General features: G+C 53.6%; 2 protein-coding genes across 2 annotated transcripts in view; both read left to right on the top strand.

Annotated features, from left to right (window-relative positions):
• The window catches only part of AQP5 (aquaporin 5), a 6,383-nt gene extending 2,752 nt beyond the window's left edge, over positions 1-3,631 (top strand). The window contains exons 3-6 of the mRNA XM_011965158.1: positions 4-354; positions 1,460-1,624; positions 2,071-2,154; positions 2,952-3,631. Of these exons, the coding sequence (XP_011820548.1) occupies positions 4-354; positions 1,460-1,624; positions 2,071-2,154; positions 2,952-3,137 (786 nt within the window). The 3' untranslated portion in view covers positions 3,138-3,631. The remainder of the gene's footprint in view (positions 1-3; positions 355-1,459; positions 1,625-2,070; positions 2,155-2,951) is intronic.
• Positions 3,632-10,759: 7,128 nt separating this feature from the next.
• On the top strand, positions 10,760-15,179 carry AQP6 (aquaporin 6, kidney specific). The gene is made up of 4 exons (XM_011964692.1): positions 10,760-11,500; positions 12,306-12,464; positions 12,728-12,808; positions 13,503-15,179. Exons 1-4 carry the CDS (start codon positions 11,099-11,101, stop codon positions 13,713-13,715), a joined length of 855 nt encoding a protein of 284 aa, XP_011820082.1. The 5' UTR covers positions 10,760-11,098; the 3' UTR covers positions 13,716-15,179.
• The last annotated feature ends 9,952 nt before the right edge of the window (positions 15,180-25,131 follow it).

Here is a 25,131-nt window from a genome sequence, read left to right as displayed (position 1 = left end):
GAGGTGTGCTCCGTGGCCTTCCTCAAGGCTGTGTTCGCCGAGTTCTTGGCCACCCTCATCTTCGTCTTCTTCGGCCTGGGCTCGGCCCTCAAGTGGCCGTCGGCGCTGCCCACCATCCTGCAGATCGCGCTGGCCTTTGGCCTGGCCATAGGCACGCTGGCCCAGGCCCTGGGACCCGTGAGCGGCGGCCACATCAACCCTGCCATCACCCTGGCCCTCTTGGTGGGCAACCAGATCTCGCTGCTCCGGGCTTTCTTCTACGTGGCGGCCCAGCTGGTGGGCGCCATTGCCGGGGCCGGCATCCTCTACGGTGTGGCACCGCTCAATGCCCGGGGCAATCTGGCCGTCAACGCGGTGAGTGCCCTGGGGGGGTGGGAGTCGCGACCCTGGGGTGGGCTCAGGACCAGGCCTCTTACCTCACCTGGAAAAAGGGGTGTCATAGAGTGGTCCGGCCCACACCCTTCACCAGGAAGGCAAGAGCCTCCAGAGGCCAGGAAGGCGACTCTCCAGGCTGATGTGCACCCCCTTCCTGCCCACCTCCTCTGCCCCTCACCACATGCTGGCCCACCCTGGTCTCTCTCCAATGCCTGCTGCCCCTCCTTTCCTGCCAGAAACTTCTGCCGCCTCCTGTCTCACCTTTGAGCCCCACCTTCCTCCTGGGCCCCTCACCTCTCCCATCTCCTCAGGGGAGCGTTTGAGTAGAACCACCAGAGAGAAGCGGGCTGTCATCCCAGCTTTGGGTGACCCTGGCCTGTCTGTGCTTCATTGTTCTCAGCCCCTCCATGGGGATGGTAGTGCCTGCCACAGCAGGTGTCAAGGGGCTCACATTTAGAAACCATAGATAGGAACCCCCTAACGTGGTGCCAGTGCAGAGCAGTCTCCGTTGAGTATTGGTTTCCGCTTTCCCCAACCTGTGCTCCTCCCCGCAACCCCACATCCCTGCCTCCCTCCCACCTCCTGCAGCCCCAGAGTCAGCCCCCAACCCCATGCAAACTGGGTTCATTAATCAAACACAGAGAAGGATTTGCTCGGCCATTGTCAAGCCGTGAGTCAGCCGCACTGGAGAGACGGGTTTAAGGTTGGCACTGGCATGGGGCCAGACACGGGCAGGAGGCGGGGATGGGGTGTGAAGCAGGCAAACTGGGCAGCTGCCCACAGGATGGAGGGTAAATGCCAGCTTATGGGGGCTGGGGGTTGGGCAGAGCCATTGATAGGACCATGTCCAGGAAAAGCTCCCCTGACACTCTGCCCTTTGGCTACAGGCCTGAGCTTCAAGCCTGTGCAAACTGTGAAATGTAGTGTCTTTAACAAATGATTTCGCTGGGGTGATGTCCACGGGGCTTGGCTTCCAGGTGTCAAGCTGCTCTAAGTGTCCCTGAATGCCAAAAGCCCTGCTCCCAGAGCCCCTGGCTATACTGCCAGAAGGTGGCCAGGGTCCTAACCCGCCATCCCCTTGCAGCTCAACAACAACACAACGCAGGGCCAGGCCATGGTGGTGGAGCTGATTCTGACCTTCCAGCTGGCACTCTGCATCTTCGCCTCCACTGACTCCCGTCGCACCAGCCCTGTGGGCTCCCCAGCCCTGTCCATTGGCCTGTCTGTCACCCTGGGCCACCTTGTCGGGGTGAGCAGTACTGACACTGGGCTGTGGTGAGGGTGGGGCGGGCACTCAAGGCAAATAATGGAGCCCCAGAGCGGAGCCCACTTCAGATTGATGAGTCCAGCAGAGTTTAAGGCCTGGATTTAGGGCTGCTGGACTCTGGCCCTACTGGGCCCCAGAATTGATCCCCCCAGAACCTCTGGGCTGAGGAAAGATGGGAGTAAGTAGGAGGTGGGATGGGACAGGAATCAAACCCAACCTCAGAGCAGAGAAGAGGGCATAGTTAAGGGTCCATGGTTAACCGGGCAGCTGGGATCCTTGGAGGGAGGGGTTGCCAGCCCAGCAATCAGGAGACCTGAGTTTGAGACCTGGCTGAGCCACTGGACTGCAGTGTAACCTCGGGAGAGTCCAGGTTCTGTGGGAGTGGACTGGGATGTTGCCTTTCTCTCCACCGCCCTGTCTCTATCCAGATCTACTTCACTGGCTGCTCCATGAACCCAGCACGTTCTTTTGGCCCTGCAGTGGTCATGAATCGGTTCAGCCCCGCTCACTGGGTGAGTCTGTCCCCTCCCCTGGCTCCCTGGAGATGAGGGCCTGGAGACCCAGCAGTGGCAGCTCAGAGCTCACCACAGAATCTTCTGGATTCTGTGGGCCCAGAGCTTGGGGGTGGGCCAGGGAGCGGTGGCTGAGAGAGAAAGAGGATGGGATTCAGCCACAGGGGCAGAGATGGCTTTGTATGGCCTGAACCCCTGGGGACAGGGAGTATAAGTATCTGTCCCCTTAGGGAAGAGGCTGGAGGTGCAGGGGGGCTCTGTGTCAATTCCCTTGAGGATTTGGTGTCTGTCGCTCTGGGTGTCTGTGTGCTGGTCCTCTCTGATGTTTTATTTATCTGTCCCTGTTGAGGGGGTTGGGAGAGTCTTCCTGTGGGTCTGTCCCTGTGGACAGTCTGTCTGCCCCCTCCTTTGAGAGCTCATGGTCACTCTCTCCAGGGTCTGTTTCTATCCCTATGTGGAGGGGAGAGGTGCTCTGTTCATCTCTCTGAGGACCCACGTGTCCCCTCTGAAGGTTTATTTGTTTCTCTTTCAGGTGTGGTTGGAGGGGGCCTGTCCCTCTGGGAATCTGTTTGCCTTCTTTGAGGGTCTGGGTGTCTGTGGTCCATGCCTCTTTCCCTGGGAGTGGTGTGTCAGTATATCCGTCCCCGTGGTGGGAGGAAGTCTTTCTTCCTGAAGGTCTGAAAGTCTGTGTGTCTGTCCCCTCTCAGGGTCCATGGGTCTGTCCTCTGTGGGGTGGGGGGCATCTGGTCTTTGAGGTCTGGGGCTCAACCCCCTGACTCCTGCCCTGTCTCCACCAGGTCTTCTGGGTAGGGCCCATCGTGGGGGCGGTCCTCGCTGCCATCCTCTACTTCTACCTGCTCTTCCCCAACTCCCTGAGCCTGAGTGAGCGTGTGGACATCATCAAAGGCACGTATGAGCCTGACGAGGACTGGGAGGAGCAGCGGGAGGAGCGGAAGAAGACCATGGAGCTGACTGCCCGCTGACCAGTGTCAGGCAGGGGCCAGCTCCTCAGCCCCTGAGCCAAGGGGGAAAAAAGAAAAAGTACCTAACACAAGCTTCCTTTTTGCACAACCGGTCCTCTTGACTGAGGAGGAGGTGCTGGTCCCCCTGGCTACACAGTTAGAGAGGGGAGAAGGAACCTATGGTGGAACTCCTGGGGTAGGGGCCAGAGGCTAGGGTCTGCTGGGGATGGGTCTCTCTGGGACAGACCTCAGAGATTGTGAACACAGTGCCAAGCTCACAGGCTGCAAGGGCCAAGTTAGAAAAGAGTGAGCCTGCAGCCTGCATCCCCCACCCCCGCTCAAGAGCCAAAGGGATCCCAGCCCCTAGGTGGGCAGCGGCAGACCCTCCTCAGAGCTCCTTAGGAAGAAGACAGACTGGTTCATTGAATGCTGCCTTATTTATTTCTAGTGAGGATGCATGCGTGGGGCTGCTGGTGTTTGGAGTGGGGGCTACCCAATAAATCTCTGATACTCACGTTCCGCCTCTGTCTGTCCCCAGAGTGCCTTGAGACACTCTGGCCCATTGCTTCTCCTCTTTGTCATCCCACATCCTCCACCACGATCTCCATGGGGTACCAGGGGACCCCAGGACAAGTGCTCTGTGGGGAGAAAGGGAGGCTGAGGCCATGGGAGGCCCAGAGAATCAGAGAGATGGGAACAGAGCAGGGAGAGACCGAGAGAGAGAAGACCGAATATCAAAATAGAGCTAGAGGCCAGGAAGGAGGGGTCCTCACTGCAGTCACCCTCCACCCCTCCCCCTCAGCCATGTCAAGTCCCTGCCACTTGAGGAGGGTTTGGCTGGCACTTGAGGGGAGTGCCAGGGTGTGACAGGCAGGGTGGAGGAGGAGTGAGCCAACCGCAGCCCCTCGAGATGGCAAGGGGGTGACCAGCCAGGTTCCATCACAGCCCTGGGCTCCTTTCTCTGCACCTTGACGTTTCAAAAAGGTGCCCTCCTGGGAGCCTGTGCCCAGAGGGAGCAGCTCCCCGATCCCCCCAAAAGCCACATGTGGCCCAGCCCCCTTTTCCAGGGCTTCTCTCTCATGCCTCGGCCCACCAGTGTCCCCACCGTCCTCTCCTCTGGGCCTGAGCTCTGCCCTAGCCTGCTGTTGTCCCACTGTCACTGACACTCCTTGGGTAATCTCCTTAAACTCTCAGAGCCTCCATCTCTTCATCTGTAAAATGGGGATAAAATATCACTTTCCTCACAAGATAGTTGTGGGGACTGGATGAGGGCTTGGGATGCCCGGGACCGGTCAGCTTTCTGTGAGGAAAAGGCGGAGGTCATGCAGTGAACAGCTCCGCACAGAGCCCAGCCCGGAGTCAGTAACTACCCGAATTCCAATCTGGCCGCGGAACTTGGGGCAAAATAAGCTCTCTGAGCTTTAAGGACCTTCTCTGCAAAACAGGGGTGCTTTTCCCGACCTCACGTGCTGTCGTGAGGAGAAAATGAGAATGAGACCATGCCTGGAGGTAAAACGCTTGTACAAACGGTCAGGCGCCTTGGAGTGAGTGCTCAGTAAAGTGGTGTGAATAGACACCCACACGTACCTGCCTAGTCTGGGGGCCCAGCCACATACTTCTGCCCTCCTGGGGGTGTCTGGACCTAAGCACCTGTCCAGCGGGGCCAGGAGATGGACTGAGAAGGGATGGGGGAAACCGTAGATCTTGGCCATCGAGAGGCAGTCCCAGGCGCTGGGGTGAGGAGCGGCAGACACCCAGCCTCCTCCACACTTAAAGTCTAAGCATCTACAAGTGAGAGGTCAGCCACTCATGCCCGCCCCATAGGCTTACAGTAAACACCACGTGGTAGTGCATGAGAACCCCGAGAGCCCAGGGAAGGAGCAGCCCCCCACCCACCGTGTCCCTTCCCACTTCTTCCAACCTGCCCCAGGCTGGGGGAGCCGGGCTGCAAGAGCCAGCTCTGGCCAGTAGGGGGAGACGTCGTCCACCGAATCCACAGGGTGGCGCTTCCTCGTCCACAAGTCCTGGGTCTGGGTTCTAGCCAGATGGGGGTGGGGTGGAGGACACAGGGAGTCCCTCATGCTTGAGTCCCCTGGAGCCACCTTGAGGCAGCCTATCCCAATGCACCCCCGCCCCACTATCCGGGTGAGGCGCAGAAGAGAGGGGGGCCCTTCCCCGCTCAGTCTTCAGGAGACTCAGGTACAGACACAGCCATGACCAGGAGGCTGGGCTCTTCCACCAGCCCAATGGGGATCACGGCAGGGTGGACAGTGGACCCTTGGGAGACAGACCCGCGGGGGTGGGCGAGGCATCCAGTCAGAGGGGGCTACCGGCCCTGAGCTTCCTGCAGGTTGCCTCGCCTGGCCCTCGAGCAAGTGTCCAGCTAGGGGCTTGGGGCTGACAAGTGCGGTGGTTGGGGCGGTGTGGCCAGCAGGGGTCGCTGTGTCTGCGTGTCGGATCTTGCAGGCGCGACAGGTCTGCTGGCTCACAAAGTCCCGTGCACACGCGCGCACGCACACACCCCACACAGACCGGGGCTCGCGGCCACACACTGACCTTCAGTCGTGCCTGAGGGCTGCATCTTCTGGGTGTGTGCATCTCCTTCCCTCTGCACGCTCACTCGAGTGTGCAAAGCCACATCAGCCCTCCTCCAGCATTCGCTCACAGGGCCACCGCAGGCCCACACCTATGAGCCTGGCTCCACCAGTTCTCAGAGGCACACCTGCGCGCCGTCCAACACAAGCACACACAGGCCCCGTCACCTCTGCTGCACCTAAAGACGAACCTGGGGAGAGTCTGGATTCTCCTGTGGGAGGCTCCCTTCCCTTTTCTCCCCCTATTCCTCTCCCCAGGGGCTACCAGTTCTCACCAGCTGGGAGGTGAACAAGGTGATATGGGGAGAGATAGAAGAGGACCCGGAGGAGAGGTGGAGAGCGGACAGAGGGGGCTGGTTGTTGAGATGGGTGGACAGGAGGAAGGACGGCTGGGAGGACCACGTCTCTCTGCTCCTCTTGGCCTCAGCTTCCTCCTCCGTCACGTGTGGATGAGGACATCAGACCTCCTGACCTTTCCAGGTTTTGTGGGGATCGGTGAGATGAGGCACGGGAAGCCACCTTGAATTCCCTCCCCATCAGTTTGTGTTCTCCCTCCTCTTCTCTCCCGGTACCTTCCTCCTTCCCCTCCCCTTCACCCCCCTTACTTTCCCCAATCTCTGGTAGGACCTCAGTCAGAGCTGCATTGACAGGCAGCCCTAGGCAGCCAGATATGGAACCTCGGCAAAAGGTTTTTGAGCATGAGTGAGCTTAAAGCTTGGCACTAGAGCCCAGTGCTGGCTGGGTCTGGGCAGGTGCTGTCTAGGACAGGAAACCAGGCCTGGAGCAAGCCCTGGTCAATGCCCACCTGGCCTCAGGAGGTAAAGGACCTTGTCCCAGGCCCAGCAGAGGTCAGGAGACTCAGCCCTGGGCTAGCTGGGGACAAGGGCTGCTGCTGCACTTAGCGCTTTCAGGCTCCAGGGCCCAGGGCAGGTGCTGAGGTGCCTGTCTTGGAGCGGCCTTGCAGCCCCGTCCCCACAGCTGTCTCACAGCAGGGGGCGGGGAAGTTACAATCCTAATCATTCACATTTTCTGACTCGGAGACCCTCTCCTAGGTATCAGCACATTTACTCCTAACTACACACAGGGAGGAGGGCATTATTAGCATCATCCCCATTGTATAAATGAGGATCTTGAGGTTAAGCAACTGCTTAGGGTGCAATAAACATGGCAGTGTTCACAGTCCTTTCACTGGCCTCATCAGCAGCTCTCAGGTCAGCGTTACTGCCACTTGGCGCCCATTTAACAAGGGCAGAAACTGAGGCTAGGTCAGATGAAAGGACTGGTAAGTGCCTGTCCACCAAGCCCTCTACTGGCCCTGCTTGAGGTGAGGGAAGCAGACAAGTGCCCTTGAACTACCCTGGGACAGCCTCCAGCCAGGGAACCTTCTGTGCCAGGGAGGAACAGTGCCCACGCTGCCCCCACAGTCATGCCCTGTCATCCCCTGAACGTTTATTGAATGACTCCTCTATGCCAGCCAGGGATGGAAGTCTGCTGGAACAGTGGAGGCATTGAGGAGGCAGAGGCTACAACAGCCCCTGGCTTTGCTCAAGTCCTGCTTCTCTAAGAAGCTTGCCCTGATTCTGCTGGAGAGGGAAATCAGGGCAGGCTTCACAGAAGAACTGCACTTGAGCAAAGTCTTGAGAGACAAAAAGGAGAGGCATCTGAACTCCATAGCAAAGGGCTCGTTCTGGGGAACTATGTCTGGTCTGTTTGGAGTAAAGGGTGCAGGGTGGGCAGTGGGAGGGGAGGCTTCCTTGCATGTTAAACATGGGTATTCAGACCTGATTCTGAGGCAATGGGGAGCCATTGAAAGCTTTTGAGCAGAGGAGTAACGTGATGAGCTTTGCATTTTGGAAGGATCTCTCTGACAGTGAGTGGAAAGGAGAGTGGTGTGGAAGGGCACAGATATGTAGTGTAGTCTGAGAGCTCAGGAAGGAGGTTAATGCAGTCATCCTGGAGAGATGATAAGGGCTGCACTGGGCCAGTGGCAAGTGGGGATGGAAAGAGGTGTCAAATGTGAGAAAGAGCTACCAGGAACCTGGTACCAGGAACCTGGTTGCTGCGGGCTGGGGGAAGGGGAAGCATCAGATGATTCCTGTGTTCTGGCCTGGGCAACTGAGTGACAGTGGGGTGAGGAGAAGCAGGCTGGAGGGTCCAGTGAAAGGTGAGTGGGTCTGGAGTTCAGGAGAAAGATCTGGGCCAGAGGCAGTGTTGAGAGTCGACAGTATCTGCAGGGTGTGGAAGTCACAGGTGGGAACAGGGCTGCCCAGGCACATTCATCAGGAGTGAGGGGCCATTGGCCAGGAGTAGACAAGGCCTGGGCTTAAGGATCAGCAGAAGAGGAGCCAGCCACGGAGGCAGAGATGCCCTCACACAGGTGGGAGGACAGCCAGGAGATGTGCCTCAAAGGTAGGGGAAAAGGCGTCAGGAAGGAGATGGCCGGCAGCCACAGTGGGCTGGAGAGGAAATCATGCTGGCCTTTGCGAGAGCGGTTTCAGTAGCCGGGGGCTGGGAGCTGTTGTGCAGTTGATATGTGACTGGAACCTTGACTCCAAACCATGACCTTCCACTGCTCCGCGACTACGCAGGCACATTTATAGGGAAGAAGTCAAGAGAAGGGGAAGCCTGAAAGCCACAGGTGAGTCTGGGAATGGCCAAGAGAGGGTCCCAGTCACTCAAAGGGAGCCAGAAGTCCAAGGAGGGTCCCCCGACCCCAAATTGTACACCAGAGAAGGGCTGCCTCTACTTTAAGGCCACAGGGCAGCTGGCAAGGACATGGGGCAGCTGCAGGTGAGTTTGACTGGGAGGGAGGATGGGAAGAAGTCTGGCCTGGTAGCTTGGCTTTCTAGGTAGGCTGGGAGGCAAGGGTGGGTGCTCTGCTGAGAGAAAGCCAGAGTGAGCCGAGTACTTGAAGAGAGTGGGGGAGGTTTAAAGAATGGGGGGAGAGCTGTGGAAGGATTGCTGAGCAGAGCTGCGATCCCTACTGGGGCCAGAGACCATGAACTTGTCATGGCAGCAGTCCGCACGGCTGGGCGAGTTTCTCCAGCAGTGCTCAGTAGTGCGGATGGAGGGCAGAAAGGCATGGAAGAGGATGAGAACAGAGACACGCAGCAGGGGCGGGGTGGAGAGGACAGGGAGCCAGGACCATGGGGTGCTGGCAAGAGCCTGCTCAGGGTGAGATGCCCAGGAGTTCCCTGGAGAGGACAGGGTGAAGTCGAGACAGCAGGGAGAACAGAAGGGAATGAGTGAGGGATGTTACTGGGACTCAGACAGGGATTGGGGAGGAACAGAGCCTGTGGTCCAGAGTTGAGATGTTTCTCTGGACGATATCACAGGGATCAGTCCCCGGTGGGGGAAAGTATGAGTATGAGGCTGAAATGGAGCAGACATAGTCATCTGCCCTGGGAAGTCAAGAAGTTTTGTTCATTCATTTATTCATTCATTCAACAAATATTTCTTGGGCATTTACTATGCCAATCTCTGTGCAAGACACTACATGCAGGGGTGAACAAAACTTGGTTCCTGCCCCGCAAAGGCCTTCCTGCCTTGCCTCACTGGGGAGACACATTCACACCATGACAGCACCCTGTGGTGACTGCAGTGTAGGAGAATGCTTAGGTGTGGTGGGAGCACGCAGAAGGGTCCCCACCCAGGAAAGGAGCAAGCGATGTCAAAGCTAAACCTTTGGGATGGGAGTTACCCAAGCAAAGGGAGTGCAAGGGATCTCCAAGAAGAGGAGAGAACTTTCTCCAAGCAGAGGCCAGCAAGGGTGTGCATTTGGTGAAACCAGAGGGTAACGGAATGGGGAGAGGTGAGGTAGAGCTGCAGGGTCCCTGAAGGCAGGCACAGAGCTTCCAAAGGGATGGGAGGCTTGGAAAGGATTTTAGCAGGGGAGCAGCATGATCAGATTTGCATTTTAGCACTTGGGCTGCAGTATGGAAAATTGATTGGAACGGAGCAAGGGAGCAGACAGAGAGACTGGTTAAAGGCTGCAGGGCGGCAGGAGTGGCAAAAAGAGGACACAGTCAGGAGATATTTAGGATTCAAAATCAGCAGGACTTGATGCTTTTCCTGGATGGGGGAAGGAGGGAGAAAAGGGTCAAGGATGCTTCCCAGATGCCACCAGCTGAGCTGGAGAAAACAAGAGGAGAACATGGGGGTTGAGGGTGGGGGTACCAGGAGACAGGAAGATCTCATCTGAAGACAGGTTGCATTTGAGGAGCCTGAGAACAACCAGGGTACATCTGTGGGCAGGTAGATATGCCAGGGATGAGGTCAGGACACCCAGCTGTGGTTAAGAGGGGAAGACTGTTATTTCAGTAGCTTGGCAGACTCTTCTTAGGGAAGAACACTTTTGTTTGAGAAAATACCTTGCTATCTGCTAGGGTTAAAAGGGGAAAGCCTAGGGCATGGGTGACCGTAGGGCCAGTGTAGCCACAAAAAAATGGTTAAGCTGCCTTGTGTGAGAAAGGAGTAAAATCTGTTTGGCTCCTGAGAGGAGGAGAGCATAGAGGGAGGGGCTGAGAAGGGAGGGGAGCGCCTGGGAGGACAGGGAGGCAGGAGGAAGTGAGTGAAGGGCCAGTGGAAATTCCCACCGGTGGACAGCAGAGGTGCCCATGGCCTTGTGATCTGATGTGGTTTGAGTCGCTGTGGAATAAACCCCTTCTCCATCTGCCCCTCTGCAACCCCACAGGCCGCAGTGTCCACAGTGTCCTTGGTAAAGTGGACTCTATTCACATTTGCATTCTGTGAGTGCGGGTATAGGTGGGAGTGGAGGAGAGGATTTACTTTCTGGGTTTACAGGCATGGTGTGGTGTCAGCCCATTTGGAAGCAAAGCCTAGATATGGAGGGGGCCAGACGAACAGGACCTGGGAATGCACAGGACCCCCTGAAGCAGGCCGGGGATCTGAGTGATCTTGCTGTATCTAAGCTGACGTTGGAACATAAACAGTCTGAAATCCCATGACCCCCACTGCCCTGAACCTGCGACCCTCAGGCCAGACCTTGGACTGTCTACAACACGAGTCAGGCCCAACCTGCCCTGGAAATCGTCCTAGGAGGTTCCAGCTCAGTGCCCAGAGACAGCCCCCACATCCCACCCCATCAGGTAAGCGCAGGCTGGAGCAGGCATATGAGCAACACCCCTCATTCCACCTCTCTACACACGCATAACCCCATCTGCCTGCTCCCTGCCAGTCTGACCAGCCCATTCCTGGGGACAAGAGCGTGGTGGAGGAGCTGCAGGTGGGGGTCAGAGAAGCCTCCACAGAGAGCAAAAGCCAAGGTCAGCCAGAGACAGAAGACCAGAAGAGACAAAGGAGATCAGAGACCAGAGGAAGAGACAAGAGGCCTCAGAGCAAAGCAAGGAACAGCCAAGGCACCAGGACATGGATGCAGTGGATCCAGGGGGATGTGGCTGGGCCAACGTGTTGGCATGCAGGCTTTGGAAAGCCATCAGCAGGGCGCTGTTTGCAGAGTTCCTGGCCACGGGGCTGTATGTGTTCTTTGGTGTGGGCTCCGTCATGCGCTGGCCCACAGCACTTCCCTCCGTGCTGCAGATTGCCATCGCTTTCAACCTGGTCACCGCCATGGCTGTGCAGGTCACCTGGAAGGCCAGCGGGGCCCACGCCAACCCCGCCGTGACGCTGGCCTTCCTTGTAGGCTCCCACATCTCTCTGCCCCGTGCTGTGGCCTATGTGGCTGCCCAGCTGGTGGGGGCCACGGTGGGGGCTGCTCTGCTTTATGGAGTCATGCCGGGAGACATCCGAGAGACCCTTGGGATCAACGCGGTAGGTGCAGGGAGGGGCACCTGGAGGGCCAGGAGGTGGGAATGTGCACAGGTGGTGCAGGCGGAGGCAGGACAGAGGCGAGGGAGCAGAGGAGGAAACAAGTCAGCTGCAGGCTCCACATCCCCCCAGGCTGGGCCCCAGGACCCAGAGGACTGAGACTTTGACCTCAGTCTAGGCAGAATAGAAATGGGATAGTGGCACGAAGAACAGGTGGAGAAGGAAGAAGCCACATAAAGGAGAAGGAATAGAAGGACCAGGCATTTAAGGGTAGACGCGGCCAAGGGAGTGTGGGGACTGTGGGCAGAGAGAAAGCCTGAGAGAAAGCAAAATAAGCTTTCTGCATCTTCGCCTTGACTTTGGGGAGGACTTTCGAGGGGAGAGAGGACTTCATTTTTCTCCCAGACTCCACCCACGTCCTCTGCTCTCCAATTGCTCCCAAGTTCTTCCCTCCACCTCAAGGCTTGCCTCACTCCCCCCTTCCCCATTTCCTAACCATCTGTGTTCCACCTTCTTCCCTCAAATCTCCTTCCACACCTGCTGCCAGTCTGCTCTCAAGCAAGCCTCCTGAACCACTGGCCCCAACCAACCCACTGGTGGGGTGGGAGGAGTGCCACTCACTTCTACAGGGAGCAAGGGTCCACAGCAGATATGGACTCCTCTGCACAGACCTCCTGAAGTCCTGAAGCTGGGCGGCAGTGAGGTGTCACCCACTTCCAGCTGAGGAGACCAGGCCCAGTGGCAGGGGTTTCTCTGCCTGTCCGTGGGCAGAGCCCACGTCTAGTCCAGAGTAACTCCCTCTGCCCAGGTCCGGAACAGTGTTTCAACTGGCCAGGCGGTGGCAGTGGAGCTGCTTCTGACCCTGCAGCTGGTGCTCTGTGTCTTCGCTTCCACTGACAGCCGTCAGACATCGGGCTCCCCGGCCACCATGATTGGGATCTCTGTGGCACTGGGCCACCTCATTGGGGTAAGGAGCAGAGGGGACACTGTGCACATGCACACACCGGGTCCGTCCCTGGGGAAACTGTGGAGCCCTGAAGGCTAGGCAGTGTCCCTCCCTGAGCCCCTCGTGCCTTGGAGCCAAAGTGGTACCCCCTGCACTCTAGGCCCAGGATGTGGCACTACAGAGGCTGTGGCTGCAGCTAAGGCTCTGAGCCAGGACTGAGAAATGGTCCCCTCTCAGGCCTGCCTTAAACCTTCTCCCACCCTGACCCTGTACTTGCTCCCCAGATCCACTTCACTGGCTGCTCCATGAACCCGGCCCGCTCCTTCGGCCCTGCCGTCATCATTGGGAAGTTCACAGTCCACTGGGTGAGCCCCTCTGCCAGCAGCCCTGGGGAAGGGAGAGAGCCTGAGCTGGCGATAGATGGTGGGTTTCACTCGCAGCAGGTCCACACAGACGGGGTGATGGGGGCCCCAGACCTTTCTGAGCCTGAAGTGCAGCCTTCCCTAAGCTCAGAAGGCCAGGGTGAGTGTCCTGGCTGGGACTTCCATTCTTTTCAGCTTCAGTCGCCCGGGATACCCAGTAGACTGGCAAGAAATGGGCCAGGGCAGGAGCTGCAGCCTTGGCCCAGACTTTTAAGTCCTGGCTGTTTCCTTATTCACTTTCTCCAGCTGGACCAATTTTCAAACTTGGATAAAGATAAAGACAAACAGAAATAGACACACACCAGCACAGACAGAAACAGCAATAGCCAGGACTCATGGCTAAAATGGGGGAAGCGAGAGGAAAGAGGCGGGGGTGGGTAAGGAGACTGGCCCCAGGCCCCAGCCATGGCTGCAGAGCCTGGGCTCAGCCCCAGGGAGGGCAGGGAGAGCAAGGGGCAAGGTCCCCTTACGTTGTGGGCTTGGGAAGCATGACTTGTGGTTCTCAAATTTAGCACCTTACAGACAGTTGAGGAAGACCTGGGAGATCAAGTTGGCACTAGGGAAGCAGGCAGCGGTCCCAGAGCCACCCTGTGGTCCTGATAGTTCCTGGGTGGGGTGACGACATCCTTCTCCTCAGGTCTTCTGGGTGGGGCCCCTGATGGGAGCCCTCCTGGCCTCACTAATCTACAACTTCATCCTGTTCCCTGACACCAAGACCCTGGCCCAGCGGCTGGCTATCCTCACAGGCACTGCAGAAGTGGGGACAGGGACAGGGACAGGGGCAGGGGCGGAACCCCCGAAGAAGGAATCCCAACCCAGTTCGGGAGCCGTGGAGATGGAGAGTGTGTGAAACAGCCGAGGCCTGGCTGCGCCCTTGGGCTTCCTGCCTTGCAGGGCCTGTATGGAGGTTCTCCCTGGGGGTGGTGGGAGGGGGAGGCTTGACCTCTTGTCCTGACCAGGTGGGCCGGAGGGGACAAGCCCTGTCCCTGGCATTACATTTCTAGGTAGAATCTGGGAGTGAATTTGTCCCATTCCCTCTCCATAGGGCTTCCGTGCCTCTCAGTGGGACAGAACAGAGGAAGGCAGGGGACTTAGGACTGCCCTCCCCTCCTCTCACCCATTGGACCCTGTGGGAGTCCTGAACCCCCAGATGCTCGAGTCTTGGGGGAGAAAGGAATGGGAGCCCAGACAGCCACTCTGCTTAGACATTGGAGCTATAGGGACCTCAGGGAACCCCAACTTCGTACCCACCCAGGAAACCCTTGGTCCTGAGGGGACAGGCTCTTCTGGAGGAATCAGGCCCTGGGACAGCCTCTGAGCTTCTGGGGGGATTTCTCTGCCCTTGGGTGTGATTTTGGGGGTTATATTTCCTCCTTCAGACTGGGGGCTTCCTGAGGACAGAGACTGCTCTACCAATAGATCTTTATTTGTTTGTTTTGAGACAGAATCTTGATCTGTCGCCCAGGCTGGAGTGCAGTGGTGTGATCTCGGCTCACTGCAACCTCTACCTCCCGGGTTCAAGGGATTCTCCTGCCTCAGCCTCCCAAGTAGCTGGGATTACAGGCACCTGCCACCACGCCCAGCTAATTTTTTGTATTTTTAGTAGACATGGGGTTTCGCCATGTTGGCAGGCTGGTCTTGAACTCCTGACCTCAGGCGATCTGCCCACCTCGGCCTCCCGAAGTGCTGGGATTACAGGCATGAGCCATCGCGCCTGTCTTCTCCCAATAGGTGTTTATTCCTCACTCCTCCAAATGCTCTGGAGAGGGCCCCACCCTTGAGAACAGCTGACACAGAGAACATTTTCTCAGGCTGGTAGAGGGGTGGGATAGAGGAAGGGAGGTTTGAGCCAGGCAGGCCTTTCCCAGGGAAGCCTCCTCCCAGGTGCTTGCCCCAGCTGCCACCCCACAGCCCACTCTCAGGCAGGAACAATCCTTAGAGGGAAGTGCCCATCTAGCCATTGACTCATGACCTGGGTCAAAGAAGCCATCTCCAGCCTCTCTGTCAGCATTACAGGATCCCCAAAAAGCTGTTGAATAAGCCCTAAGGGTGGTAGGAATCCAGGAGGGACCCAGGAAACTGAGATTTGAGATTCAGTGCCTCTGAAAGACTACCAAAGTCTCAATTGGTTTAATATTTAAAGGCTGCTATAGATTTATTCTGCCCACAACTTGGGGGTCCTATCTGGATCTCGGCTTCTCCAGCTGTAAAGTGGACACAATCCTCCTCCAGGGACTGCTGTGAAATCAAGAAATTGGAAAATACTTTTTGGAAGTTAAAATGCTAGAAAAACAACCCCAATAAATGATGATGATTGTTACTGTTACTGTAATTATTGGGTTTGAAGACAATTGCTGTTGGTAATGAGAGGGAGGAGGGAAAAAGACAGTAAGATGACTGAGAGGGAAGGAAGAGAGACTGGGTTTTCTCTCACATCATTGGATCTACTTAACCAAGGACCTGTCTCCTCTTCTCTGGGTCTGCTGACCTTGGGTCTTTGTGGGTGTGAGGGGCTGTGGGAGGGCCCTGGAATGAAGAGGCGAGCCAATAAAATCAGTTCTTATCTCTATGACGCCCATCACCACAGTACCCTAAGATGCAGCAGCCAAATTCATATATTAGATGGGGGCCTGGCAGCCAGGCACGGTGGCTCACTCCTGTAATCCCAGCACTTTGGGAGGCTGGGGGGTGAGATCACGAGGTCAGGAGATCGAGACCATCCTGGCCAACATGGTGAAACCCTGTCCCTACTAAAATATAAAAAATTAGCCAGGCATGGTGGCACGTGACTGTAGTCCCAGCTACTTGGGAGGCTGAGGCAGGGGAATCACTTGAACCCGGAAGGCAGAGGTTTCAGTGAGCCGAGATCATGCCGCTGCACTCCAGCCTGGTGACAGAACAAGACTCTGTCTCACAAAAAAAAAAAAAAAAAAAAAAGATGGGTCCTGGCCTGGTGCAGTGGCTCCCACCTGTAATCCTAACACTTTGGGAGGCCAAAGTGGGAGGATTGCTTGAGGCCAGGAGTTCGAGACCAGCCTAGACAACATGGCAAAACCCTGCCTCTACAAAAAATTAAAAACAGCCAGGTGTGGCGGCTCACACCTGTAATCACCAACACGTTGGGTGGCCCAAGCAGGAGGATTGCTTAAAGCCAGGAGTTTGAGACCATCCTGGGCGGCATAGCGAAACTCCATCTCTATTATTTAAAATGAAAAATTAAACTATAATACAAACAAAAGATAGATCCTTTTTAATGATATCTCCTGAGGGACTGGGGATGGGGAAAAGGCTGCCTAAGTCTTCCAAGGGCAGCGTGACAGGCCCAGCCTGTGATCAGTGCAGTAGCTGAATCCCTGGTGCTCATGGCCCCCGTAGCTGTGCTCAGCATTCTGTAATATCAATGCAGATGCTACTCATCTCTCTCCAAGCTGGGCCCCACTCATCCGTGTTCACAATCTCTCAGAGCCCAAGGCTGCCTATGTCCTTTTATGAGCAGGGAGAGCTGGGCGTCTGTATGTATGCATGTATGAGAGCGTATGTGTACACGGAGGACATGATTGACTTGCTCAAGGTCAGCCAGTTCAGGAGCACAAACACTTAAGGTCTCCCCACTCCCAGTTTAGAATCTTCCAAAACAGAGCTCCTGGGGGGCTCATACAAGCTGCAGCCCCAGGAAGGAAGGAAACAGGAACTGGAGGGTTGAAGGGGATGGGGGTGTGGAGCTCCTACTGTAGGCTCTTAAGCTCCTTGACAAATGATCACTGCTTTTTGTCCCCAGAGCCAAGCACACACTGGGTGCTCAATATAAGTTTGATAAATGAATAAGGCTGGGCAGCTGGGGAGGAGGGGAGACAGTAATAGATCAAGAGGAGAAAATTTCAGGAGTTACAGTTCCAGATAAGCCAGTATGACAGCAGCTGAGAAGCCTATGCTTCCAGGTTTGGGCTGGGGAGAGGGTGCATCGCCAGATATTTGCTGTTCCACCCACAATTTCAGAGCAGGCTTCACAACGTCTGTCCCAGGAACTTACAGGTCAAAATATGAGGGGTTGCCTGAAGAGAAAGTCGAGGGGCTATTTTCACTAACAGTTCTTCAAAGCAGCTCTCTGTCAGGACAGAGCAGGAGGAAACAAGGTTCCTGAGAAGTGGGGAATTAGGTTAGCCTCTGAAGAGCATCCAAGGTTAGATGTGGAAATAAGTAACCAAAGGTTCGCTTCCCCTTCTCTGGAGCCCTTTAATAGGACAGCAGGCCATCTGTTTGAATGAGGGAAGGGCTGGCCTTTGGAGAGCTGAATCTCAGTGGCTCCAGCTGGGGGAAGCAGGCTTCATTGGCATAGCCCCTGGGCCTGGGTGGGGGCAGGGGACGTGGGGAGGACAGAGACCCAACCAGGCCAGCCCTTGGTGTGCATTCCCTTCCTCCTGTTTGTCACGGAAGTTTTTAATTAATGGTGTGTAATCTGATCTGACCCTTCTCCCTGCTGAGCACTGCCTTCAATCAGTGGAGCCATCTGCAATTGCAATTCATAATTCTCCCAAAAGGGAGGGGGACTCAGGCCGGGTGCCTTGGTGATTAATACAATTAGCCTTTTATGTTGATGATTGTCTTAGCAGGAGCAGATGATGCTGCGCTGGGAGTCTGGGCGGTCGCCTCCCGATTGGCTGGCGGGAAGCCCCTCTCCACTTCCCACCCCCACTGCTCATCTTCAACCTACTACCTCCAGATATAAAGAGGACAGGCCTCATCTGGGGCCATACTGTGCAAGGGGGAAAAGGCCAGGAAGGGGTCAGGCTCTGAGCCACATTTGGTCTCCTAGGACTGAAGGAATAGCAGAGTCACACCATGATCTGGGCGCTTTTACATTCCAAAGAAAATAACTTTCACCTAAAGGATTGTGCAGACCAAAGTTAAAAAAGAAACAAAACTGCATAAACGTAGACTAGGGGTTAACAGAGTTTAAATATAGGCTCAGGCACTTAGCAGCTGTGTGAACTTGGGCAAGTTACTTAACGATCCTGAGCCTCACTTTCCTCATCTGGAGGATGGAGTACAGTCAAAAGGGAGCTGGAAGAACTACATGAGATATGTGTGTGTTTCGCACCATGCCTGACGTGCAGTCAGATCTCAATCAGTGGTAGCTATTTTTACCACCATCATCATCGTGGTAGATTGCATTCTGTCTTCCATAAGTTCAGCTACTTCCCCTGTAGTTTCTAATGAAGCCTGGGCTATTACTAAAGAAGGGATCACATCCTTCCCATAACCCAGGCTTAGCGTGAGCTGAGGGGGGACGAGAGGAGAGAGTGTATGTGTGTATTTGGAGGAAAGGGGGAATGACAGAAGAGGGGTCAAGAATTAAAACATCAGAATTAAACACAAGAAAGAGGCCGGGCTCTGTGGTTCACAACTGTAATCCCAGCACTTTGGGAGGCCAAGATGGGTGGATCACTTGAGGTCAGGAGTTTGAGACCAGCCTGACCAACAAGGTGAAACCCCATCTCTACTAAAAATACAAAAATTAACCGGGCGTGGTGGCACACGCCTATAATCCCAGCTACTTGGGAGGCTGAGGCAGGAGAATTGCCTGAACCTTGGAGGCAGAGGTTGCAGTGAGTTGAGATCATACCACTGCACTCCAGCCTGGGCGACAGAGCAAGACTCAGTCTCAAAAAAAAAAAAAAAAAAGAGGAGAGTGAGAAATAAGGGCCTATCATAACGGAGAAGTGGAGCACTGAAGTGATCACACTGGGAGAGTTGGGAGACTCCGGGAATGGGGGTAAGAAGTCTGGGTGGAGTGGAAAAGAGGTGAAAAGAAGCAGAGCTTTGAAGATTTGGAATTTCACATGAAAGCTAAGTAAACAAAAAGGGAGCTGACATCAGAGCTGAGAGTTAAATGGGTAACACAGACCAAAATCCCTGTGATCGATAATGAGGTCAAGTGATCTGAAACAAGCAGATCTGGGTTTTGATGGGAGACTCTACCAGGTCAGGGAAGGGGATCAACTCAATCCCTCTGGCCCCACAGTGCTGTTTTCTGTGACCCGGAGCAACACCTGGGAGTGCAGGAAACAGACCCAAGGAGAAGAGAGCTCAATGCTTATACTGAGAGGGATTTTAACCTACAGCTTAGTGCAGGCCCTCTCAATGTCAGAGAGGAAGATGGGGAGGGAAGAACGGAGGGAAGAAGTTAAGGGCTAATCAAGATGAAGCATCCGGCCAAGCTGTGACCTCTCTGGGCAGCTGTGGCAGGGGGTCAGCTCAGCCAAGATCTGTAATCACTTCTCAGGGAGAGGCAGCTACACTACAGCGCAGTCACGTATTTAGCAAAAGCTGGGGAGGCAAAGCATGGTTAGTGAATGGGGTTTATGGGAGTGGGGAGTCCAATAGCACTAATTAATAGGCTGCAGTTAATTAGCGGAAAAGGGGGAAATGAAAAACAATGTTTCAGAGCTCTGATTAAAACCCATAAAGCGGCAGCTATTGCCAGAGCTGCAGGTGGAGGAGGCCAGAGACAGACGCAGGGACAAATAACTCCCGCTCCACCCCCATGGAAAGATGAAACAAGCTCTAGCCAGGCCAGGGTGTGGCAGGCCAGGTCTCACTAACGCAGGCCTCCATAACAACTGTTTCGGTCCTCACTGAGTGGTTAAATATTAAAAGCTAAGAGAGGCAGTGCCCTTATACAAAGGCTGGAATATAACAAAAGGCCGCCAAGAGTTTTGCCTAGGTTGCTGGGAGTGGTGGCTCACGCCTGTAATCCCAACATTTTGGGAGCCCGAGGCGGGCGGATCACGAGGTCAGGAGATCGAGACCATCCTGGCTAACATGGTGAAACCCCATCTCTACTAAAAATACAAAAAATTAGCCAGGCATGGTGGCAAGCGCCTGTAATCCCAGTTACTTGGGAGGCTGAGGCAGGAGACTCGTTTGAACCTGGGAGGCAGAGGTTTCAGTTAGCTGAGATCGCACCACTGCACTCCAGGCTGGGCAACAAGAGCGAAACCCCGTCTCAAAAAGAAAAAAAAAGAGTTTTGCCTAGGCCTTTCCTAGGCCTTAAAGCATGACAAAATAACGAAGGAATTCTTAACAGGACCTGTTTAGGATTAAACAAGTTCATTGGGGGTCTGAAGGAACTCCCCAAACCCCCATGATTTAGCAGGAGAGAAGGGTAATCACCCCATCACCTGGACCCATTTAGATTAAGTAAATTTACTGAGGTTCCGGAGGAAGGTCTTCAGGACTCAGATCCCAGTTGTAGATTAAAAGAAGTTATGTCTTTAGATGAATGCACACTTACAGACAGACATCTAGCTTAGAAGGTATATAAGTTGTGGGAAATTTTGTAATTTTGAGTCGCTATGGTGACAATTTCCAGGCCTTCTCCCCGTAACCGGTTACAGAAAACTCCCTTCTCTCCCAGTTCACCTGCGTCTCATTATTGGGCCACGAAAATAAGCATCCCAACCCTGGGTTTGATCCAGGAACAAGGGCCCAGCCTGTAGTGAGGGAAGAGGCCAGGATGGCAGTTAGGGGCGTTTGGTTCTGAAGCAGCAGGCTGGAGGGGCTTTCTCTGTCTGGAAATACGCTCTGTCCCTCCCTAGCTGCCTGGCACAGCCCGAGTCCTAGCTCTCATGTCAGGACCTTAAAGCTCTGTGAGCTCCCCCAGCATTCTGCACCACCTCTATCCCGGCACTAAACACTTGACTTCATAGTTATTCAAACATCTGCCTCTAACAGGAATATCTCCTTAAACAAAATGATATGTTTAGTCTACTTCTAATTTCAGGGCAATATATTCCTTATCTTTACTATCTGTCCTATGAGACAGGCTTCCTTTTTCCCCCAAATCATGGCCTTTCAGTTTCAAAAGAGGAAAGACCTTCCTCTGATATTCTAGACTTGATGAGTAAGATGGTCAAAGGATTGCAGCATACACTCCCAAAACCCAGCCAAAACAGAATGTCTAAAACCTCTCATCTCTCATGTGTTAAAGCAGCCTGGCATCCCCCAGGATGTACTGTTATTTTGGTCAGGTCATCACTGATTCACAATGGCTTTCCCCTGATGGCTCTGGGGTCATGACTGGGTCCAATCTTGATGCTGCCCCGCACATTGCTTGTCTGCTTCTTCATGCTATGTGTCTTGGACTGAGACTTGATTTCTCTGCTTTTCCTATACTGTAACTTCCTTTCAGACCAGGGGGAACTTCCTGTTTTAATCTCTCTTTGACCACAGCAAAGTTGCTGTTTTCTTGGCCTGCACAGCTAGTCCATCCAACAGTCTATCTCACGTGAACAGCTAACACTTCCAACCCAAATAACATTGATTACAAGATACACTACTATATCATGAGCTACTGAGAAACACTGCATTATATTAGTAAGATGCCATTGATTGTAAGATGTCCCAATTCTCAGAGATATTAACAATATTTTCTAAACTGCATCTTTTCAATCAATGAAATGATCATTTCTTGGCTCTTTTTTTTGAGACAGCATTTCGCTCTTGTTGCCGAGGCTGGAGTGCAATGGTGCAATCTTGGCTCACCGCAACCTCTGTTTCCCAGGTTCAAGTGATTCTCCTGCCTCAGCCTCCCAAGTAGCTGGGATTACAGGCACATGCCACCACGCCCGGCTGATTTTGTATTTTTGATAGAGACGGGGTTTCTCCATGTTGGTCAGGCTGGTCTTGAACTCCCGATCTCAGGTGATTCGCCTGCCTTGGCCTCCCAAAGTGCTGGGGTTACAGGTGTGAGCCACTGTGCCCAGCCTAAATCTTGGCTCTTTACATCGGGTTTTAATGAAAAGAGGAATGGAAGGCTGAAGTGAGGACCATTTTAGGTGTCTTCCTCCTCCCAGGGGAATGGATACATTGCCCCCATACGCTCTCAACTCTGCACATCTGTTGCTGTACCAGCTTTTAAATACCCAGGCCACCCCTCACAGTGAATGTCTCCTCTCCCTCAGTGCCAGGGAGTCCACTGAAGAGAAGCCAGCCCCCTTTTTTCACAGAGGCAAAACAAACACAAATCACACCAAGCTGGGACCACAGTTTTAAGGAGATAGAGCCTCGCACTCGAGCACCATTTATCCAACCACTTCCCACCCCACTGGGTTATTTTCCCCCGAGCCTCCAGAGCAGTGTCATGAGAAGATGCAGAGATTAGTCATTTCCTCCTAATCGGGCTAAGACAGCTCCACTAAGCTGCCGACTGCAGGCGATTCCCGTTAAAGCAAAGCAGCTGGAAAGGGCTTAGCCCTTTAATGCCAGCAGCTGTATCTTCACAGTGCGGCTGCTCAGCTGAGGGGCTGGACTCTGTCCAGAAGCACCAGGCGTTTAGCCCCATTCAATGTATATTAACCTAGGAGGAGAGAGCCAGCTCCCTGGGAGGAAGGGAGGTGGTTCCTTTAAGCACCTCCACCCCCGGGCTTTGCTTTCTAATGAGAAAGAAAAATCCCAGCCCCTTTGAATCTCTCTCTACCAAAATCCGGACAAACTATCATCTCACTGGCAAAAAGAGCTTTCTCTGTGGTGGGAGCAACTCAATTTTAAAAGCTAACCTAATAACAGATCCACTTGCTAGTTTTGACAACAAAAAGACTTTAGGTCACTAACCATGGAGACTCATTCTCCCTTGAGCTGGTTTTTTCCTTTGAGGTCTAAAGCAGTCTTCAGATCCCAGGTATGCATATGTGTGGACACAGCACACTGACCTCCCCTTCTTGGAGAGCACTGGGCCCTAGGGTTGATGAGGGAGAATGCTGCACAGCCCTCGGAAAGCCCTGGCGCAAAGCAGGCTGTGAAGAGAGATCACTCGAAGACTTCTTACTCAAAGCCAGATGGTGAGCATGAGACAGGGTGAGAGCTAATGCCACTCAGGGGGAAAGCTAGTAAGTTAATCCACTGACACGTTTCTAGAAGCAGGCTGATGGCTTTGGCTGAGACTTGCCTATCTTTGGCTTTGAGCATCAGAGCACACAGGATGCACAGGGGTGGCCTGGAAACAGACTGCCACCAGGAGCAACCTCAAGCACTCACACATCTCATCTTGCTCCTTCCACACAGAAAACAGCCCTACATCACCAAGCCCAGGTCTTCCACTCTCCCAGACAACCATTAGGAAATTCTGCCCCACATGCCTTCTCCAGCAGTCTGGGCCTCCCTGCTCTTTCTGGGTCATCTGCTGAGAATGCATAATGAGAATGCATACTACATCCACATACATACAGTCCTCAGTGCAATCTGCGGCTTTAGGTTAGGTGTGACTTAAAAAGTTCTTAGGATAATAGGGAGAACTCCTGCAATGTAAATGATCATCTCTTTCTACAGCCTGCTCATTTTATAGTTGCTCATTTTGCAGGACAAGATCCTTCCTTGCATGGAATGTGAATAACACTGGCTCCAAGCAAAGGCCATTTACTAGTACTTAAGAACCTAATAATACACTTACAGGCCCCACAATGCTCTCTGAAGTCTGAAATAGCAAGCACCAGGGCTAACCTTCAGACTAAGCTGTAACTCCTAGATTCTAACCCCAGGTAAGCTACACATTAGTTGGTAGGAGTTTGGGCCAAATCACCTCTCTGAATTTGTTAACTGGGATAGTATCACCTGTCCTGCCCCACCTCCCATTGAGTGAAGTGAGATCAAATAAGATGATAAATGAAAGCGCTCTATATATGGTAAATCACCATATTAAATTCCCTAAAGACTTTATGGGGAATCAGTTCCTAATTCCATCTTCAGTGATGACCAGAGAAGATTTAACTGGTGCTTTATTATAAGTCTAAATATCCATTTACATGTGTTTGAGCCTAGCACACAGATGGTACCCAATTGTGTGAGATATGAGAGTAATGCTGCATAAAAAACAATGCAGCTAAATGAAGCCTGGCAAGAGTTATAGAGGGAGAAAGGTAGACAAAAGGAAAAATTCCTGCTTCCAACTAGGAGTCCCTGAAAAGTAGCCTCCTTCCCCATCCCACGCAATTGCAGAGGACAAAACTCCCACATGCTACAAGGTTATTCCTGGTGGCGTCAAGCTGTCTTCCACCTGACTTTGTGAACACAAACCATCAACAAATACAGCTCTGAGAACCAGTGTGTAATAAATTACTCAAGTTACGGACCTCCTGGCCTGGCGCCTTCACTTATTTACAAAATATCCCCACTACAGGGGGCATATAAAAAAATTACCAAGTTCTTAGGTTAAGTGGCCATTCTCCAAACCCTGTTTACACTAAAAGCAGAATGGCTAACGTGCCCCAACTCTGCATGCTTGAAAGCTTTTTCCATCAGTGGCTGAAACCTGAGTCATCACCCAGACCATCATCAAAGCACATTGATCAAGAACCTACTGTGTGAGCTGTGCCACCCTCACTTCTCACATCTGGATATCCACACCAGCTCTTGCCCTGCCCATGCTGAAAGCCTAAGAAAAGGTGATGCACGATTGAACCCCTTGGCCTGCCAGGCATAGCAGTGGGGCCTCTAAATGCTTTTCCAACAGGAAATCATGTGTAATGTACATGTGTGTGTATGTATCTATGTATTATTCCATTCTCACACTGCTAATAAATACATACCCAAGACTGGGTAATTTATAAAGGAAAGAGGTTTAATTGACTCACAGTTCAGCAGGGCTGGGGAGGCCTCAGGAAACTTACAATCATGGCAGAAGGGGAAGCAAACATGTCCTTCTTCAGATGGCAGCAGCACGAAGTGCAGAGCAAAAGGGGGGAAAGCTCCTTATAAAACCATCAGATCTTGTGAGAACTTGCTATCAAGAGAACACCACGAGGGTAACTGTCCCCATGATTCAATTACCTCCCACTGGGTCCCTCTCACGACATGTGGGGATTATGGGAACTACAATTCAAGATGAGATTTGGGTGGTGACACAAACCATATCAATCTATCTGAAGCTAAATAGGTGTGCAGGTAGACCCTACCATAACAAAACAAAAACAGCAAGCCTGATACCTTTGCTCCCTGTACTCACTCAGCTCTCTTTGTCATTTTGTGCTGCCTAATAATTTAAGCATGCAAGAACTGGCTGGGCACAGTGGCTCATGCCTGTAATCCCAGCACTTTGTTGGGAGGCTGCAGCAGGAGGATCACTTAAGTCCAGGAATTTGAGACTAACCTGGGCAACATAGTGAGACCTCATCTCTATAAAAAAATTAAAAATTAGCTGGGCATGGTGGGGCATGCCTGTTGTCCCAGCTACTTGGGAGGCATAAAATAAATAATAAAATAAAAAGAACACA

This window comes from Mandrillus leucophaeus, unplaced genomic scaffold (assembly GCF_000951045.1).
Source record: "Mandrillus leucophaeus isolate KB7577 unplaced genomic scaffold, Mleu.le_1.0 Scaffold118, whole genome shotgun sequence".
Taxonomy (NCBI): Eukaryota; Metazoa; Chordata; class Mammalia; order Primates; family Cercopithecidae; genus Mandrillus; species Mandrillus leucophaeus.
This window is presented reverse-complemented; position numbering and strand designations above follow the sequence as displayed.

Bases quoted from the DNA above. Each gene is read 5' to 3' on its own strand.
- AQP6 (XM_011964692.1), top strand. From the start codon at position 11,099: ATGGATGCAGTGGATCCAGGGGGATGTGGCTGGGCCAACGTGTTGGCA. The intron at 11,501-12,305 runs GTAGGTGCAGGG...CCCTCTGCCCAG, and splicing joins AGACCCTTGGGATCAACGCG to GTCCGGAACAGTGTTTCAAC. The intron at 12,809-13,502 runs GTGAGCCCCTCT...CCTTCTCCTCAG, and splicing joins GGAAGTTCACAGTCCACTGG to GTCTTCTGGGTGGGGCCCCT.